At 42.5% G+C, this 18935-nt stretch overlaps 1 protein-coding gene and 1 non-coding gene across 5 annotated transcripts in view; one reads left to right on the forward strand and one right to left on the reverse strand.

Moving 5' to 3' along the window:
- Positions 1 to 18935, forward strand: part of LOC116046887 (ras-related protein Rab-26) — a 132956-nt gene that overhangs the window by 44814 nt on the left and 69207 nt on the right. For all 4 annotated transcript variants that reach the window (XM_035997491.1, XM_035997490.1, XM_031295360.2 and 1 more), the window contains one exon: positions 16295 to 16336. In XM_035997491.1, the coding sequence (XP_035853384.1) occupies positions 16295 to 16336 (42 nt within the window). The remainder of the gene's footprint in view (positions 1 to 16294; positions 16337 to 18935) is intronic.
- trnar-ccu lies at positions 18258 to 18330 on the reverse strand. The gene has a single exon. It is a non-coding gene; the product is annotated as a tRNA-Arg (tRNA).

The raw sequence follows: 18935 nt of genomic DNA on the forward strand, positions 1-18935 counted from the left end.
TAAAAACGGTCATGATGAAAATAAATCAGGCTAAAATATAATAATATACAAATACAACAATAAAAGTTACAGTGAGTAAGAAATTTATAATTATTCAATTGAATAGGTTGTAGGGACGGGTTTTGGAGGAGAGAGGGAGGGGTTTTATTTTATTTTAAGTTTTTGTTTAAATTCTGTCAGTGTAAAATATTCTAAATAAATAACAATGTTCTAAGTAAATAGGTTTGGAATTATTTTTACAACTGAAATATTTTTTTTTGTAATTACAGAGGGAAAGTACCGAAAAAAGCACCGTTGGGTACCGGGAACTGAATTCCAGGTACCGGTATCGGTAGTGGTATTGGTTCAGATGCGAAAGGTACCCAACCCTACTGGGACTGTAGCTTTCTGGTGTAACAGATGGCTGTTGAGAAGTTATTGTACATGGAGAGAATAAAGAAAGACAGTAAACGTTTTTCATTTAGAACCACTTTTATGTTTTTGAACTTGTCTGCTCTTTCTCAGTCTTCCTTTCTACTGGTCTCTGCTTTCATTACTTTTGGTTATTGAGCAGCTCTGGCAGACCTCATCATAATATAAGAGGATGGAAGGGAGAGAGGGTGGAACAAGGGAGAGTAAAAAAAAAAAACCCAGAGAGAGTAAGCGACGAGGTCGAGGGGACAATGAGAAAAAGAGCGGGGATAGGAGAAAAGATGATATGGAATTGAAGCCTGGAGTTATTGAAAAATCGTTACAAGAGCGGCCATGCAGATTGGTGCTTATACGAGAGGGCAAGAGAGAGAAAAAGTGTGTGTGTGTGTGTGTGTGTGTGTGTGTGTGTGTGTGTGTGTGTGTGTGTGTGTGTGTGTGTGTGTGTGTGTGTTGTTGCAGTTGGAGGTTTGCGTCTTCACGGTGAGGCAGCCTTTTCAACGGAAATGTTTGGATTTTAAATTTGGGTTTAAGTTGAATAAATCTTGATTAGAATTAGTATTTGGTTCATGACTTTAGGAAATGAATGCAATCATTAGGAACTAAAGTTCAAGTGTGTGAGCTGTTTTTTAAACCTCGAGAACCAACACCTACAACACCTACAAAGTCTGCTCCACACTGTACTCCCTCCCAAAAATCCTGTTATGCTTTAACAGGGGGTAGTAATTGGATTTGCAGCTGCAGTATTTGCATAGACAATGTTGTGGTCAAGAATCAAACATTCCTGAGGTTTTTGGCAAGACTTGTGAACCATTTTCAGAAGCATTGAACAAAGGAGGTGGGACCTGGGCCCTTATTTATACAACTTCTCAGAATCAGTCCCAGTATTTGCACTGAAAGTTAATCTATGACTAAAAACACTCATACTAGAGTTAGACTTAAGGGTTATGTATACCTGTTACACTTACTTCCGGGGCTAAGACTATTCCTTGGAGAGAGTGTGACATCACTGTTCTGTGACAATCATAAGCCGTGAACAGAAATGAAGCTCAGCGGAAGTTCATTCCTGAAGACTACTATGCTTCACGTTTCTCTCTCTCCCAACCCAATCAGCTGCATTGTCATCAGCTGAATCGGGCCTACACGAGCACAGGTGTGTGAGTCACATACAGTACGTGTCCATGTATGTCATACAGCGGGGGGAAAAAACAAATGTCCAGCTTCTGTTAGTTTTTTTCCAGGTCAGCAACACAGCAGACATGAGCCATTAGATTTAGTGTCAAATGAAGCTGATTCTAGAGAGCCGAAGTCACGCCCTTCTACTTCAGGTCCATGGGACCTATCTTTGGAAAAAAAATATGAACGGGAGTCAATGTGGAAAGACAAAATATTTTTTGATCCTGTTTGAATTGAGCCATGAATTACACATATGATGTTCATCAGTTTAATAGATAATTTGGCAAGTCAAGAATGTCTCAGTTTATTGTTAAACTGTTGAAGTATAAGACTGTGAAAAGACGTAATTAGAAAGACTACACACTTCAAAGTCGCATGGATGACGTCTCGCTGAAGCTACGATGTCTGTGTGTATCGTACCGGGGATGTAACGTTACTCAAATGAGCAGAGGATCTCGCCTGTTCTTTTGCTTATCTGCTGAAAACACTTCCCTGGATAAAACACATCAGGTAAGATAACGTGACGTGTTGTGGAACAGAGCTAAGCTAGCTAGCTAGCGAGCAAGTTGAGCATCAAGCTAGGTGACGTAAATTGTGTGAGACGAGAGATGTAGTTCACTGAGCGGTTTCCAACAAAACTAAGTGGTCATATGACAAACCTACGGCTAACTGAAACTTTCTTCGGCTGAAAGATTATCTTTTAAATTGACGAACATCATATTTGTAATCCATGGCTCAATTCAAACGGGATCAAAAAAGAATTTGCCTCTCCCCGTTCACTACCGTTCATATTTTTTTTCCGAATTAAGGTCCCATGAGGTCCACCGGAAGGGGAGGGACTTCACCTGTCTATTAAATGTAAAAAAAAAAATTTACTAAACGGCTTTTCACACGAGGAGCGACACTAGTCGCGTGGATCCGCGGGGTCTCGCTGCGCTCCTCATGTGAAGGACAACGCTCTGCGATTAAACGCCAGGCGATCAATGTGTGGTAACCATGGAGATTCTGTGCACTACTGTATCCCTGCTGGTACAACTGAATGAGATCAGCTGACCGTGGTATCAGATATCACAGGTCGATTTATAACAAATGGTGGTAATCCTAGTCTTTCCTAACCACGGACTGTTATCGTTGATAGCTAAAGTTAGCTAAATTAGCTGAGTCATAATTACTGACATTACCCGGTAAATGCAGTCTTGTGCCGATGCTCTGACAAGCAGAAGCCCCGCTGTCTATGGCCTGATAACTGTTTAGAAGTCAAACTTCATACAGGTTGCCTATTATGTGGGATGTTAAAAAAAGGATTTGAAGCAAACACAAATGTAGATAATATGACGAGGATTTATCTAAAACAGAGATTGCCATCTGCCTATTTCTTACTCAGGACGACTACAAGAATATCACTACATGTACAAAACCATTATTTCCTGTAATTTTTTTAATTTCTTCATAAAACCTGCTTCACATATCTACTGCTCATCACAGAAAGCTGATAGATTTCACATCAAAGCTGAAACATTCTGCCGGATGGTGTTGTGGACTCACAGTTATATAACACCCAGCCTACACAATGTGTTGCTAACATCTTTACTCCGGTGTAAAGTAAAACATTAGTAACACTGTGTGTCACTGTAACCTTCCAGCTGCTTCCATCAGACATTAACACGGACATTTCGGTTGAGGCTCTTACATAAAAATAACCAAATAAACGGCTTATTGGTAACAAACTCACAGTGACTCTACATAACCCTTACTGGTTACTTATAATGGTTGAAAGCCTTGAAACATCTGCTCCTAGGCAGCTGAATTAGAGTGGTGGTGGTGGAGCCAAAGTGCAGCATCAAATGGATTTGCACTGACTGTACCTGTAAATCCCCCCCCCCCAGTGCGTCATTTTTACTCAACTTCAGCTTACTCCTCCATCAGTGCCAAACATATTGCTGTTTGGTTGGTGCAATTTAGCATCATGGTTGTTATGTCTAGTTTTAGAAATGAAATTAAAATACTGAATTAGATCCCCATAGGTAAGTGACAAGTTAGCACGGCTAACCCCAGGAAATATCTCTTACACCATGGCTATGTGCTGGCTGGCAGGATGGATGGAGTATTTTTTTCCTGGGTGGAAGCCCACTTTACTACAATGTTGGTAGAAGATAGCCACACTGGTATTCTGATGTACAGTACATTATACCTCTTTGATTTGTTTACCTCTAAGGTGTTTCTGGAACTTGGACTGTGCTTGGTTCAGACACTTCTTACGGACACGCCTCCCCTCTCTGGGAGTCAGGCATGGGGTGTTGTGTGGGCCAGTCGGTGGCGCACTGTGAGATCAGCAAGGCTAAGACCAAGTGGCCTTAACCTCCTGACCCTGTTGGTGAAGGGTACATTGGTGGCCTGCATTTTGGTCTGACCCATGGCCATGGCCTTGTAGTTGGATGGTGGAAGGGAATTCAAGCATCTGGCCTGAAACCCTAAAGCCGAAATGATACTGTGTTTGCGAGGGTCCCTCCTCCCAGAGCCAGCAGGGCAAGGGTCTGCCGGAGTGTGCGTGGCATAAATGTCGCCATCAGAGTCCACGCACCGCCAATTTTTAGTGACCACACGAACATGTCGGCGCAGCCACTCAACTACCAGTGGTAGCGTAGCGATCTACTGCGCATGTGTAGTACACATCCTCCAAGCAGATAGTATAAACAGACCTACTATGGGCATGTGTGGTCCGCAGCTGTCCGTGTAAGCCTCTGTTACGGGGTATAATCAAGCCTTAAGTGGGCTTTCAGACCCCGAAAACAGCCCTGTATTAAAAAACGGTACCGGTGATATAGTGTAAATTATGTATAAAGTTCAGTTTTAGTAGCAGGGCATGAGTTTAAAGGTTTATCAGATGCCAAAAACACCGCAGAGAATTTTATGAGTAAGGATTTCACAACTCTGGAAAGTTATCGCAACGACAATTATTTTATCTTTCTTTCCCATTACATACTGATTTACCCCAATGTTTGTGCTTGTCTTATCTTTGGTTTGTCTATGCCCTCTAGAAACGACACATGGAGGTGGTTTTTTATCTGCCCTATCAGCAGGACAATATACTTTGTCGGTACCTTTCAAAAAGTTTACAAGTTTACACTTAAGGTTCCGTTAAGTTTAGGCACAACAACGACTTAAAGGACATAGGGGTTAATAACACATGATTACCGAGTCGACCGTTCTCTGGGACATGTTTTCATGCTAATCGAATGTGTCTCTAGCTACAAAGCTCAAGCTACCGCAAACCGGTGGTTAGCTCATAATGCTAGCCTTCGGGGCAGAGGGTAAATCACTATTTCTACACCACTAACAAGGCTCAAAATAGCACCACACTTCAACGGTAGCATAATGAACCGAAGCATTGAGAACTTTGTAAGTGTACAGACAGTTTATTAAAAAGATAGATTATAAAGACTGTACTGTTCACTATACGCTTCGCCTCAGACTACAGCGGCTTCACGGTCAAGCGGCGCCAAGCCTTCTCCCCAGTCATGGATTCAGCGCGAGCCAAAGGCTTGGATTTTTTCCTGATCTATCCAGCCACTTTGAAGATAAAAGACGGCCCGCGATACAGAGCTTTTACCTCCGCTAAAGAGGCTGAGGATTATGTGGCACGCGCTACTCTCCTTCGGACAGTGGCAGCAGAGACGACCAGCATCGCGGAGGACGCTGTGGAGGAAGCTCACGCTTAAGACGGCTGCCTGATGAACTTGGACTCTCGGTTTGTGTTGATCTCTTAATGTGAACTGGTTTTATTGCGCTGTTATCTGATCGCACTGTTGTCTGATATAATTATAGAGCCTGTGTTTCTGAATGACATTTCTGTCTTGTTGAAAAGTGTTCGCCATTATCTGTTTTTTTTGTTTTTGTTGATGAGAAATGTGGTTACTTCAAAGCTAATTTTGTATGGATCCAAATTGATCTTACAAGCAGGTTAACAGTGCCCATATTCGCTATTCCTCTGTACTGCCCCGTGTTTGACCTCTGATCACTGACCTAGTTTTAGTGTTAGCCTGGCGGCTTCCCCCCCCCCCCTCTCCGTCTCCCCCTCTCGTGTCACTGTCTCATGTGTTTTTGTCCTGTGTCTTGCATGTTTTGTGTTGTGAGGGACTTTACTCTGGATGCACTGTTGTTGGGATTTGACAAGGTGAAGGGCATCAGCATGTTGCTTTTCCACATCTGTCTTCATTTACAACACATCTTTTTTGATAATGGGCGATCTTACATTTTTAGTTTGGAACTGTGGTGGTTTGAATGCACCTCACAAGCGCGCCAGCACCCTGGCCCTACTTAAAAAGAGAAATGTCGACATTGCATTATTGCAGGTGCAGAGTGATGCCGACCGCGTAGCCAACAGATTCTATTATACGATCGCATCCTCATCAGCGAGCTCCAAAACTAAAGGAGTGGCCATTGTTGTTAAAAGGAATCTCCCGCTTAAAGTTTTGTCCTCTTGGTCAGACAATACAGGCAGAATTGTGGTTGCTGTAGTAGAATTGAGTTCTAGGAAAATTGCACTTGTGTCAGCCTATGCTCCTAATGTTTTTGATGGCGGTTTCTATGGTACACTCACCAATCAAATGCTGGAGTTAACGGACTGTTCTTTAGTTGTTGGTGCGGACTTCAATGCTGTGTGGGACCCAAATATTGATCGGTCGAACGCAAAGGTCACTGGGGACCAGGCTGAGGCTACAAACGCTCTGAAATCATGGGCCAGCAGCTTGGGCCTTATAGATATTTGGCTTACAGTTAATCCCACCTGTAAGGATTTTTCTTTTTTCTCAGGTAGACATAAATCTTTTTCCAGGATAGACTTTCTTTTTGCATCCCCCCCAATTATTTCATTCAATTGACAAAGCGGTGCTGCTCCCAATGGCATTGTCTGACCACAAAGATGTTCTTTGCGCCACCACCTTAGACCGTCTGTCTCAGCGTGCTGTTAGATGGCGCTTTAACGCTTCCTTATTGAAAAATGAATCCTACATCATTCAGTTTATAGCAGAGTTCCAGATATTTGCGGACATTAATGTCGGCTTTGTAGAGGACCCCAGAATATTGTGGGATGCGATTAAGGGATTTATTAGGAGCAACACCATACTGTTCTGCTCCAATACGCGCAAAGCTACGTCACTGAGACTGCAAAATCTTGAAGCTGAGTTCACCAGTTTAGACTTACTGTTACAAACTAGTTTTACGGACCAAATAGCTTTAGAGCAATCTCTAGTCAAGAAGGAAATAAACATTCTGAAACAGAAGTCTGAATTTCTAATTCACAGAACAAGGCAGCGCTATTACTTTCAGGGTGCTAGACCTAGTCACCTTTTGGCAATGCGGTTAAGATCCAGTGATTATTTGGCAGATATTCCAGCTATTAAATCTTCAGATGGTAATATTAGAACTGACCCTGTCGAAAAATAAATAAATCCTTTCAGACATTCTATTCCAATTTATATGAATCGGAGGTTACTTTGGATAAATCTTACTGCGACAACTGGTTGAATCAGCTTGATTTGCCTCAGTTATCAGCAGAGGAATCAGCTAGCTTGGACAAATTGATTGCTATCGAAGAATTAAAGGTGGCAGTACAGAATACGCAAAAAGGAAAATCACCGAGCTTTGATGGGATTCCTCCTGAATTCTATGCAACTTTTTGGGAACAGTTGGGCCCTTTCCTTCTGGACATGATTAACTTCTCTATTGAAAAGGGCAAATTCTCAAGGGATGTTAACACTTAATTTCCTTACTCTTGAAAAAAGATAAGGATCCTACAGAGTGCTCTAGCTATCGACCTCTGAGCCTGCTTAACGCTGATATAAAAATCTTCGCAAAGCTCCTAGCCCGTCGTTTGGAGTCTCATATGGCTAAATCAGTGAACCCTGACCAAACAGGATTCATAAAAACGAGACTAGCAGCAGATAATGTTAGACGTCTTCTTCATATTGTTGATGTGGCGGAGGACAGTAAGACCCCAATGTCACTTCTTTCTCTTGACGCTATGAAAGCCTTTGACAGGCTTGAGTGGCCATTTTTATGGTCAGTCTTAGAGGTGATGGGCTTTGGTAAAACTTTCATTGGTATGATTAAAGTTTTGTATTCTAATCCCTCAGCTCGAGTCTTAACCGGACGCACCTCCTCCTCTTTATTTCCTGTTTCTAGATCCTCACGACAAGGCTGCCCCTTGAGTCCTGCACTATTTGTCATTTCTCTGGAGCCTCTAGCTCAAGCTATTCGCCAGTCAGTTATGGTGTCACGATAAGCATTCGCAGTACACAGCATCATCTCTCACTATTTGCGGACGATGTTTTGTTTTTTTTAGAGAACCCCTCTCGATCTCTTCCTCACCTTCTAAGCTTATCAGGCTTTAAAATTAACTGGTCAAAGTCCACACTACTTCATTTAAATGACTCTGCCCGCGATTCAACCATTCCTGCTAACATCCCCATTGTTAAGCAGTTTAAATATTTGGGCATTGAGGTCTTCCTCTGCTTAAACCAGATTGTGAAATATAACTATTCGGTTGCTCTAAATAATGTTTTGAAAGATATAGAAAAGTGGATGAGTCTCCCCATGTCAATTCAAGCCCGTATCTCAGTGGTTAAAATGAATGTGTTACCCAGGATTAATTTTGTGAGTTCTATCCTACCTCTCTCCCCTCCTGCTGACTACTGGCGTAAATTACAATCAGCGATATCTAAATTTATCTGGAAAGGCAAGCAGCCGCGACTTAAGATGTCCACTTTACAGAGGAGGAAAGAAGATGGTGGCCTTTCTGTTCCCAACTTCAAACATTACTTCTGGTCCTTCGTGTTGAGGCCCCTTCTAACTTGGTTTAGCCCAGATGTGTCTGTCTGCTGGCGTGCCTTAGAAAGTGCTATTATAGAGCCTTGGTCACTCCATGACGTTCTTTTTGCCAATATTTCTAATAAACAGTGCCAGCTACGCTTTGGCCCCATCGTCTCACATCTTATCAATACTTGGAGATTGGCTGAAACACACTGCCGTATAGCTTGTAACTGGCACACTTTTTCCCCTATATTCAATAATACAGCACTCCTGATTGGGGGGAGGCCAATAACAGCCCCACAATGGGAGCAGAGGGGACTTCATTGTCTAAAAGACATTGTTAGCGAGGTTGGCTTACTGCCTTTTTCTGACTTGCAGAACGCATTCGATCTACCACGTTCCTCTTTTTTCTTTTACCTTCAATTAAGATCAGCACTCAAGGCATACGGTGTCCCTTGGCAGAGGCCGTTGCCCATCCATCCTATCCGAAAGTTATTTACTGTGCACCCTAAAATCTGTGGTATGGTATCTAAGCTTTATCAGTTCTTAGTGATATCTGGCCGCTCGGCCCTCCCTATTGAGAGGATCTGGGCACACGATTGCCCAGGCCTGAGTATCAATCTCGACTGGCATGATGTATGGTCTAGCATTCCAGAAGTATCACGCAATCCGGACCACCAGCAGATTCACTACAATTTTATTCATAGGACATATCTCACCCCTGTGAAAATGCACCACATGAAAATAATTAACAGCCCGTTATGCACCCTCTGCCCAATAGAAGCACAAGGCACATATTTCCACATTATCTGGTAGTGTTCTGTCGATTTTGAATGATCTGTCAGCCATTCAACTCTCTGGAACTCAGAAGCGTGCTGTATTTGCTGGACTTACAGCTGCAAAGAAAATGATTGCAGCTCGTTGGAAACCACCTCACGACCTGTCTATCCGCACATGGACCATTTCCTACTTGGATGTAGTGTATATGGAGCTGTCCACGGCACGTATCAATGGAGCGCCAGGAAAGACCCTGGACACTTGGGTGAACATTGCTGAGGCTGTGAAGTCCGGGCTGTAGCCTTGTTAGATTCCTTATCTTGTGTCTGTCTGTGTTTGTGTCTGTTTGTGTTTGTGTATGTCTGTTTCTGCTTGTTGTTTTTGTCTCCCTCCCTCCTGTCTTTCCTCTTCGTTTCCCCCCCCTTTTTTATTTTTTATTTATTTTTATTTTTTTCTCTTTGTGGCCCTGGGACACGTTCTCTGTCTCGGTGTATTGTTTGTAGTTTGTAGTTGTTTATTTCCTTTAATAATATAAAAATAAAACATTTGATCACAAAAAAGAGGAATGTCTGTAGTAATATTCTACATATTTGTGATTTCGGGTACATTTTCTGAACCAAAAAGATCTGACTGGCTGACACAGCTGCCTTCTCCAGGAAACAGCAGGCGTACAGCGCTGCAGAGAGCCGGGGATCAGAGCGGGCGGGCGGGTGTCAGATCTGTGCAGAGCACCGGAAGAAAAACACCGACCGTATGATAATCACATCTAAAACACAAGATTCACTCTCAGTGTTTTCTGTGACATGACTAGGGCTGCAACTAACGATTATTTTCACAGTCGATTAATCTGTCGATTATTTGCTCGATTAATCGATTAGTTGTTTGATCTATAAAAATGTCAAAACATGGTGAAAAATGTGGATCAGTGTTTCCCAAAGCCTAAGAGGACGTCCTCAAATGTCTTGTTTTGTCCAAAACTCAAAGATATTCAGTTTACTGTCACAGAGGAGAGAAGACACTAGAAGATATTCACATTTAACAAGCTGGAATCAGAGAAATCTTATTTTTTTTAATAAAAAAATGACTCAAAAGATTAATCGATTATCAAAATAGTTGGCGATTAATTTAATAGTTGACAACTAATCGATCAATCGATTCATCGTTGCACATCTAGACATGAGAAATACTTTCAGAATACTGATGAGCTAAAGGATCGAAGCCCCACCGAGGGCTGTCAGTGTTTCTATCGTTCATCAAATCGCTCTGAAAGTGATCCCAACGATATCGTTCTCCACTGTCGTCGTGGTGTGGACTCCACCATCCACTTGAGTTAGAACGATTTTTAAAACTACAGATTTATAGTTATCGTTATAGTTAACCTTCTTGGTGTGGACGGCCCTTTAGGATTAGGGAAAGATCATTGTTTGGATTGAAATGACTACTCGGTCAAGGTTTGGGAAGCTTTTTCGGCATGATTACAATAATAAACACTTGGTTATGGTTCGTGGATAAGCGAGGTCATGATTAAAAGAAACTAGGGGCTGTCAAACGATTAATTCTTCTTAATCGCAATTAATCGCTGAAGTTCTATAGTTAATCTTGATTAATCACGTTTTATCACATGATTAAAATTTGATTATTTTGCATTTCAGAACTGTTGTTAAGTACATATTAACAATGGAAAGCCATTCTTACCAGTGTATCTTCATTGGGAATCAAGTGAATGCAAAGAAAGTTACTTTATGAAGTTGACTTTAAGATTTGTATTTGTTTATTATTTATTTACTGTAAACAAAAGAAAAATGTGTGAATCTAGTCACACATTTGAATCTAGAGTCAATATAGTGTGCAGTAACTCCTAAATAATTTTGATTACTCTGATGTCCAGTGATCACCGGTTAATGAGACAGCGTTTGCACTTCGCAGCAGTTCCAGTTTGGCTGCTTTCTCTGTGTCATACAGGCTGTGTGTGGTGAAACTACTGTCCCCCTCGACGGCAATGAGACGGGTCAGAACATGCCAACCGTAGTCTTTAAGACCCGAGTCTTCTACGATGCTGACAGGTCTGCAGTTAGTTGCCACCCATTTTGCAAGAGCTGTAGTAATTTTTTTGGATTTGGTTTCATCCACAGGTCAGCAACTACAGTAGTAGCACTCTCCAGTCACGTTAACTGTACTACTATGCTTAGCTCGTAGGTGGTAGCTCAAGCTTGACGTGCTTCGGTGATATTTTAATTCGGCTTTACACAATGTGCGTATGGCTTTCGACTTCTGAGCCGTCCGGGAGTTTTGGAAAATAAAAAGAGCCATCTCATGTCTTTCTCCATCATGCCTGCAGCCTGCAGCAGCAGGATGTGTTACGAGGAAGTATGGCAGCTTGATGATAAGTAACGGTGCGGCAAAGGGTCAAAATAGTAGCCTGTTAGGCACATGCGATTAAAAAAAATGAACGCGTTATGCTCTGCCCTTAATCGCATCGCGATTAACGTGTTAATGCTGACAGCCCTAAAAGAAACCTACCGTGACTGTCAGCTGGAAACAGGAACGAAGCAGAGGTCTCCCTGTTAAAGTCCAATGTTTTGTCACGTCATAATTCCTACGGCTGCTAGAGGGCTTTGTCACTTGAATGTAAACAGATGCCATTTTGTGGCATTTGCCGAAACGATTGTTTCTGTCATTCTTCTTGGGAGGACAGTCTCTTGTTTTAGCAAAAGTTGAGCTGTGTTCAACTTTTTCGCTGGACGACCCTTAATGCTGTTGCACTCAGCCTCATTAAATGCATGAAGAGGCTGTGCTTTTTCACGCAGGCCTGTTGTCTGTCTAAAAGCAGCATAAGGCTTATGGAAAAAGATTCCTCCCGAGCTTCTGTGGGCATAAACTGTTCTGCACTGCAAAGCCTCACTGTATATTTCCAGAGGCTGCCTTTGAGTAGTTTCTCTTTCCAGGTATATTCTCCAGTAAATATATCGCAAATGAGGCTTTGGAAATGTTAAGTGTTTCCTATTTGTAAGGTAAAGTAACTATAACTCACAATACCCCATGCAATATGGATGAAATGCATTAAGAATGAGGGAAAGTATGTTGTCGGAGTGTGGGCCAATGGCTCAAGGCTTTAAACCCCACCAACACAGCCTCTGGATCTCCAGTTTAACTGCAAAGCAGAGGACTGGATGTAAACCAAAAGGAACTTTTGGTGCAGGTGATGCAGCATCAAGCCGAGTGACCAAAGAAATTAGGCTTCATTCGCTCTTAGCTTATTTCCAAATGCACACTGTACAAGTAGGGGTGGAACAGTACTCCGAAGTCACGGTTTGGTTCATACCTCGGTTCAGACATCACGGTTCGGTTCAATACAATTTTCCCTGGCTCAGGATGGGCCTTTGGGGGGTGGGGGGGGCTATGCACGGCAGTAAGAATTACCGGTCTGCGTACAGTTAAGGAAATTAGTCTGTGTTACTGTGAAAAATGGGCCTTGCAGCCCACGTCCACACAGGATGGTGGCGACAAGGACACACTGAGGTTGGGTGGTGATGGGGTGAGGGCACAGCAAACCGCAGACGTGGATTGTGGTGAAAAGTGCAGATTTATTTACAGTGCTATAAAATACGTGATCCAGCACACTGCCAACAAAAAAGACTTCCAAAAAAACAAACAAAAATGAACCCACAGCTTTCTCAATTTATATAGCACAAGCAACAATTCTCTCTCGCAATAATTCTCCGTATACAACCTGTCAGCAAGTTGACCCTCTCCAGACCCTTCCCTGAGGGCCAAAAACCCTCGCTTTAAATAAAGCCCTTCAATTAAGTTAATTGGTAGAAACCAACGTGACAGGGTGTTTTGCTATGTATAGATATTCAGCAGATATTCTATCTATCACACACATACATTGAAATACAGTTCATCACACATTTGAGTACTAATAATAATACTAACATTATTATTTGCCTATAATTGAATAATAATGTGTGTGTGTGTGTGTGTGTGTGTGTGTGTGTGTGTGTGCGCGTGTAAGATAAGGTGGTCAGTTTAAATGTCACGGGGAATGTCAGGCGAGTTGGGGAAAAGGAGGGGCTCTACCTTTTCACAGTTATCTTATTTGACAAAACTCTATGAATGTACCTGTTATTTCTGACAATTTAATAAACAAATATGTATCAGTTAACAAAGCTTATGTGCGTAACTTTTTGATACTAACAAACGTCCGTTACATTCGAGCTATTACCAAATGAGTTGCTACAAAGCTAATTAAGACTATCAGATCCACACAACTCTCTCTGTATTTCTCAGTATGGCTATGTTCAGAAGATTGTTTCGTCCGGTGACTTTCCCGCGCAGAAACTTGAGTGAAGATAATGACCTCTTCTGAAGAGTCCATCATGTTTTTTTAATCCTCCGTGTCCTCCTTGGCTACTAGCAACTGTGTGGGGGAGGGGTGGGGGCGCGTGTACGATCACGGAAGGCTTGCAATCGTAACGTCAATGTATCTGCCGTTGATACTGGGCCAACAGATCAGACATTTGCCGACTTCTTTGCTGTTTGTCTTGGAACCCAAAATGTCTGGGATTTTGATGCAGTTATATTGACCAGCCATCGCTTTTGGTGCAAGTGAACTATAAACTGCTATTCCTGTCACATTCATCTTTCCTGTTGTACCAAGTTCTTTCCAATATCAGCAGTAGAGATGTCTGCCTTCTCTCCAACATAATGGAACTAGATGGCACTCGGCTTGTGCTGCTCAAATCGCCCCCAAAAAGAAATCCATTTAAAAACCTCTACAGCAATGTCTCTTTCCACAAATCTTGACCCGGTTACTTAAGATAATCTACAGAGCTGGTTGTGAGCAGTTTCATGGAGGAACTATTTTCTTTCTACTGAACTACACCCACCAAGCGTATCACCGCACAGGAGAAATCATACTCATGGACGAGAGGCTCGTCCTCCTCGGCTGAGTGGTTACTGTAGCTAACTGATACAGCTAGCTCACCTGAGCTAGCTAACGCTACAGCTACCTGGCTGATACCTCCAACACTGGTAAACTCGCACCAAAATACTCTAGATCGTTAAATAATATACTACAGGTAAGAGGAAAAATATATATTTTTGATTTTGGGGTGAACCATCACTGCAAAGCTACAAATATAGAGGAAAATGCCTTGGTGGCTGTTCTGATCAAAGATTCTTACGTTTTTGCAGATAAACAACTTGTTTAATTGCTCTGGTGTTCTTGATTCTATATAGCTAGAAAAAAGGCTCCCTCTGAACTGATACAATGGCGAGTATCACTCTTACTAGAACCTGAAACTGCTTATGCAGTAGAAGAGCTCTCCAAGGTCTTTCGCCCCACAAAGTCCTCAATGCATGTGATTGAATTGCAAATTCTGTGCTCTCATCAAAAAGCGGGACAGTCTATGCACCCTTAGCATCTGCATGCTAAAATGTCCCCATCCTGTTCTCCTTTTATCCCAAAAGACTGTCAGGATGGAGCAACCGTATCATGTGTCCAGGGATTATCATCGTCAAGGCGCAGACACAGCAATAACATCCCATCAAGCATTTTGATGGACATTAATGTGTGTTGGATTTCAAACATTTCACAACAGGATAAAAAGTCATGTTTAAAATGCAAAGGAAAACTAGCTTTGCGCTTGCACCAGCTGGAAACTATCTCTGTGAAACACATTACACAGGGTTGCTAATATTCTCACTGGGTCCTGACCAAGGCTGTGTGCTCATCTTTCTTGTTTGCCAATTGTAACACATCCCGTGTAATGATAGATGGCCAAGTTAGATCTGCCTTCCATCTAGTAGAATAGTTGAAAAAGATGCAGGAGCTGCTGACATTTTGATAAGATCCCAAAACTAATTATATTTGTGTGTGTGTGTGTGTGTGTGTGTGTGTGTGTGTGTGTGTGTGTGTGTGTGTTCTATGCTAGTTGCGGTGTTGGTAAATGATGCAACTCCTTGAAATCTTCATTTCAATCTCTGCATCATAACAAAGGGTGTGTACATTTGCAACCCGTTCTCATTCCCAACTCGTAAAATACAGACGCTTGGTCAGTAAGTAAGTAAAGTTTATTTGTATAGCACCTTGAATTGCTTTTTAAAAGATTCGACCGAATTCACACAACGTAGAAAGGGAGGCAAGACATTCCACAGCCTAGGAGCCACTGCTTGGAATGATCGATCCCCTCTTATTTTAAAATGAGTGCGGGGAACCACTAATAGCCTCTGACCTAATGACCTCAGACTACGGGTGGGAGTGTGAAGCTGTGGCTCTCAGCGTCGGATACCGACGCAAAAATCACCCTTCAGCGTCTGTATGGAACGCACCGGGCAGAGCAGCAGCTCGACCGCGACGCTGTAAGGTGACGTAGTATTAGGAGCGACAACGGTAGCGAGTAGTATGAAAAACCGAAAATGCGCGTAAAAAGGGAGGTTGGGGGGGTGGGGGAATGGATGGGTCAAACAACACAAGACTTTCACCCAGAGGACCGGGGTTCGTGTCCCTTTCTCGTCCCGCGTGTCACTGAAACGTACATTTTGTAACCCCACCCACCATATTTTATTAACCCTAATTGCCCCGTTCCTGTGCCGCATGTCGGTTAAACGTACGTCGTGACCCAGAGCGTCAAAAAGTGACACAAAGAGTCCTGACCAAGTGGTCTAAAAATGACGCCAAAGGGCTAGACGCTACAGGAGACTTTTTGCGTCGGTAAGAAATGCCAAGGCACCTGACCAATGCCTCGCTTTTTGACTCGCTGAGTGGGAGAATATGTTGACATTTGCATAGAACCATAGATAGTACAGCGTGCTGACAACATCACAGTATAAAAGAGAGCCTCGCAGTAGAGGTCGAGCCCTTAGTACGACAACTGTGGTCACAATTAGCCAACCATCATACAGCTATACGTCACTGGAATTGCTTTCCAAACTCTGTTTCCTTTTAGAAAAGAGTATTGGCAGCCCATGAAATCCTCATTTACTCTTGCCTCTGTAATGTTTTCAATAGCTGTTTTTAATCACTTGTATCAAGTGTGTATCACTTTCTTACTTCTTTGTTCTTATTGCCTTGCTTTCAATGTCTGCAGATTTGCAATTATGTTTTTTTTTTGTCTTTCAGAATAAAGTAATGAGCATTGATGCTATGAAGGTGAAACTGCAGGTAAGAACAACAATGCATCTCTAAGAATCTTGTAGTCTCTGTTTAAATTCTTAAGAGTCTACTTTCATTTTGTCTAAGTGAGGATTTACAGTATGTGTTCTATTTAATAACAAATCACAAGCAACTGTTTTTCACGGCGTACACACAACCCATACATCTTAATTGTCTGCTGTGGGAGGGCGAAGAGAAGACGCCCAAACGATGACTTAATGAGGCCTTAGTTAATCTCTATCAGTCAATTAGCCTGCTGCTCTGCCTGACTGAAGACACTAGAGGGAATAACAGACTTTCTATCAGGTGATCAAGCCTGAAAGTTATCAGCGAGAGGCAGACAGAGATGCCGATGAAGCCTCGTTCAAAAACAGCATTAGATACTGTCTGATGAGTTTTTCGCCTCAATTACACAACACTCACGCTCTCTCTCCCTCCAACTCTCATCTTTAATGGATCTGTGTTCATCCTTCATTCTATCTGTCAAACGTGATATTTCAGGTGATTTCCCATGAATGAGCTTAATGAAAGTTGCAGGCATGTGTGCACTTTTTAACTTCTTAAAGGTCCCATGGCATGAAAATGTCACTTTATGAGGTTTTTTAACATTAATATGCGTTCCCCCAGCCTGCCTATGGTCCCCCAGTGGCTAGAAATGGTGATAGGTGTAAACAGAGCCCTGGGTATCCTGCTCTGCCTTTGACAAAATGAAAGCTCAGATGGGCTGATCTGGAAGGTTACGATCTGGAGGTTACTGAAGGTTACCTCCCCTTTCTCTGCTTTGCCCGCCCAGGGAATTTGGCCCACCCATGAGAGAGAGAGAGAGAGAGAGAGAGAGAGAGAGAGAGAGAGAGAGAGAGAGAGAGAGAGAGAGAGAGAGAGAGAGAGAGAGAGAGAGAGAGAGAGAGAGAGAGAGAGAGAGAGAGAGAGAGAGAGAGAGAGAGAGAGATCATGGCTTTCAAATGAGCAAAGTGGCAGTTGGTCAAGGCCACACCCCCACTCTCCACCTTGCCCCCCCCTCTCTTCTCCTCAATAGCTACAGACACAGAAATGGCACATCCTAAGTAAAGCTCATTGTGGGACTGGCTCTAGTGGCTGTAATTCTGCACCAAGGCTGAATTTTGGGAAAGAGACATCAGATACAGTATTAGGGGACCACTAAGGTCTATATAAAAGAGACATCAGATACAGTATTAGGGGACCACTAAGGTCTATATAAAAGCATCCAAAGAGCACCATGTCATGGGACCTTTAAAACCTGCAAAACACAATGGTTAAATTAAAACAATACAGTGTGATACGTGATAATGTTTTTTTATGTCTTCAAGATGCTGCTCCTATTTTGACCAACCTTAGAATAATTATGCATTTCGAATTTCTTTCATGTGTGCTGTAACCAAAAAATAATGACATTACATCAAGGTGGGTGCGTGACCTACGTAAGGGTGGAGGAGTGCTGGGGAGAAAGCATTTGAATAAATCTTTTCGGATTTAATCAGATGATGACAGCGTGCCTAAATTGGGTGGGGTCAGGGTAGTAAGGAGCCCTTGAGGTGACATGGATGGATTTTTTTAATAGTTCAGTTTAAATGCTCAGTTAACTGCGGTCAAATGAGCCATTGTTTAGATATTGATGAACAACAAAGAAAGATTCACATTACAGCAATCATAAATCAGATAAGTCTTGTAAAATATGTGACATTACCAACATTTTCATCAATGTTTTTACAATGCATTTTAAGGTAACTTTCCCTATAAATTTCTGAAAAAGTAAAGTGCAGTAACATTACTTGAAATCCTGAGTTGAAGACCATAAACTCTTTTTGGATTATCCTTTGAGAGTGACTACAAATGTGTCACTCAGAATGCAACTGACAGTAAAAATACCTCTGGGCCCAGCACGCTTCCGCTGCGCCACTCTGCTGAAAAGCACCCCAGATGGGACTCGAACCCACAATCCCTGGCTTAGGAGGCCAGTGCCTTATCCATTAGGCCACTGGGGCTTTACATCGAATAGGTTTACCAGTTCCGGCCACATACAGCAAATGCCACCATACAGCAACACTGTGGGAGGCAAAATGACATGAGGTAAAGGCCAATCAGATTCGATTTAAAAGATTCTTAGTCTGGAACACCCCTAGTTGCGTCTGGTTGCTGTAATACGGAATATTTGTTGAAGTAAAAATGTCTGCACAAGGTAGAGTACTCGCCATACTATATAAGATGGACCACGCATCTCCACTTCCTCGCGAAAATATCCCGTATATGGATGCTGCCATCTTGTTATTTTGGAGCCAGAGTCTGCACAGAAGGGATCAGGAGGAGGACCCGTGGAACTGAAGTCCCACACAAACAACTCAAAGGATTTGATCAAAACCTGAACACAGCCCGACCACTGACCAATTACATCACTGGAAAGGCATCATTCCTACAGGATCCTGACAGGATGTTAATTTGTCTTAGAATATGGACAGTAAACGCCAGGAACATGATTCACCACAATAAGATCACTTTCTGCTGGCGCTATAATCTAATTTCTTTGCGGGTATATTACTGGTCCATCTCATCACATACCCTTGGATGAAGATCATAAACTCTTAACCCACTG

Source organism: Sander lucioperca, chromosome 22 (genome assembly GCF_008315115.2).
Source record: "Sander lucioperca isolate FBNREF2018 chromosome 22, SLUC_FBN_1.2, whole genome shotgun sequence".
NCBI classification, from domain to species: domain Eukaryota; kingdom Metazoa; phylum Chordata; class Actinopteri; order Perciformes; family Percidae; genus Sander; species Sander lucioperca.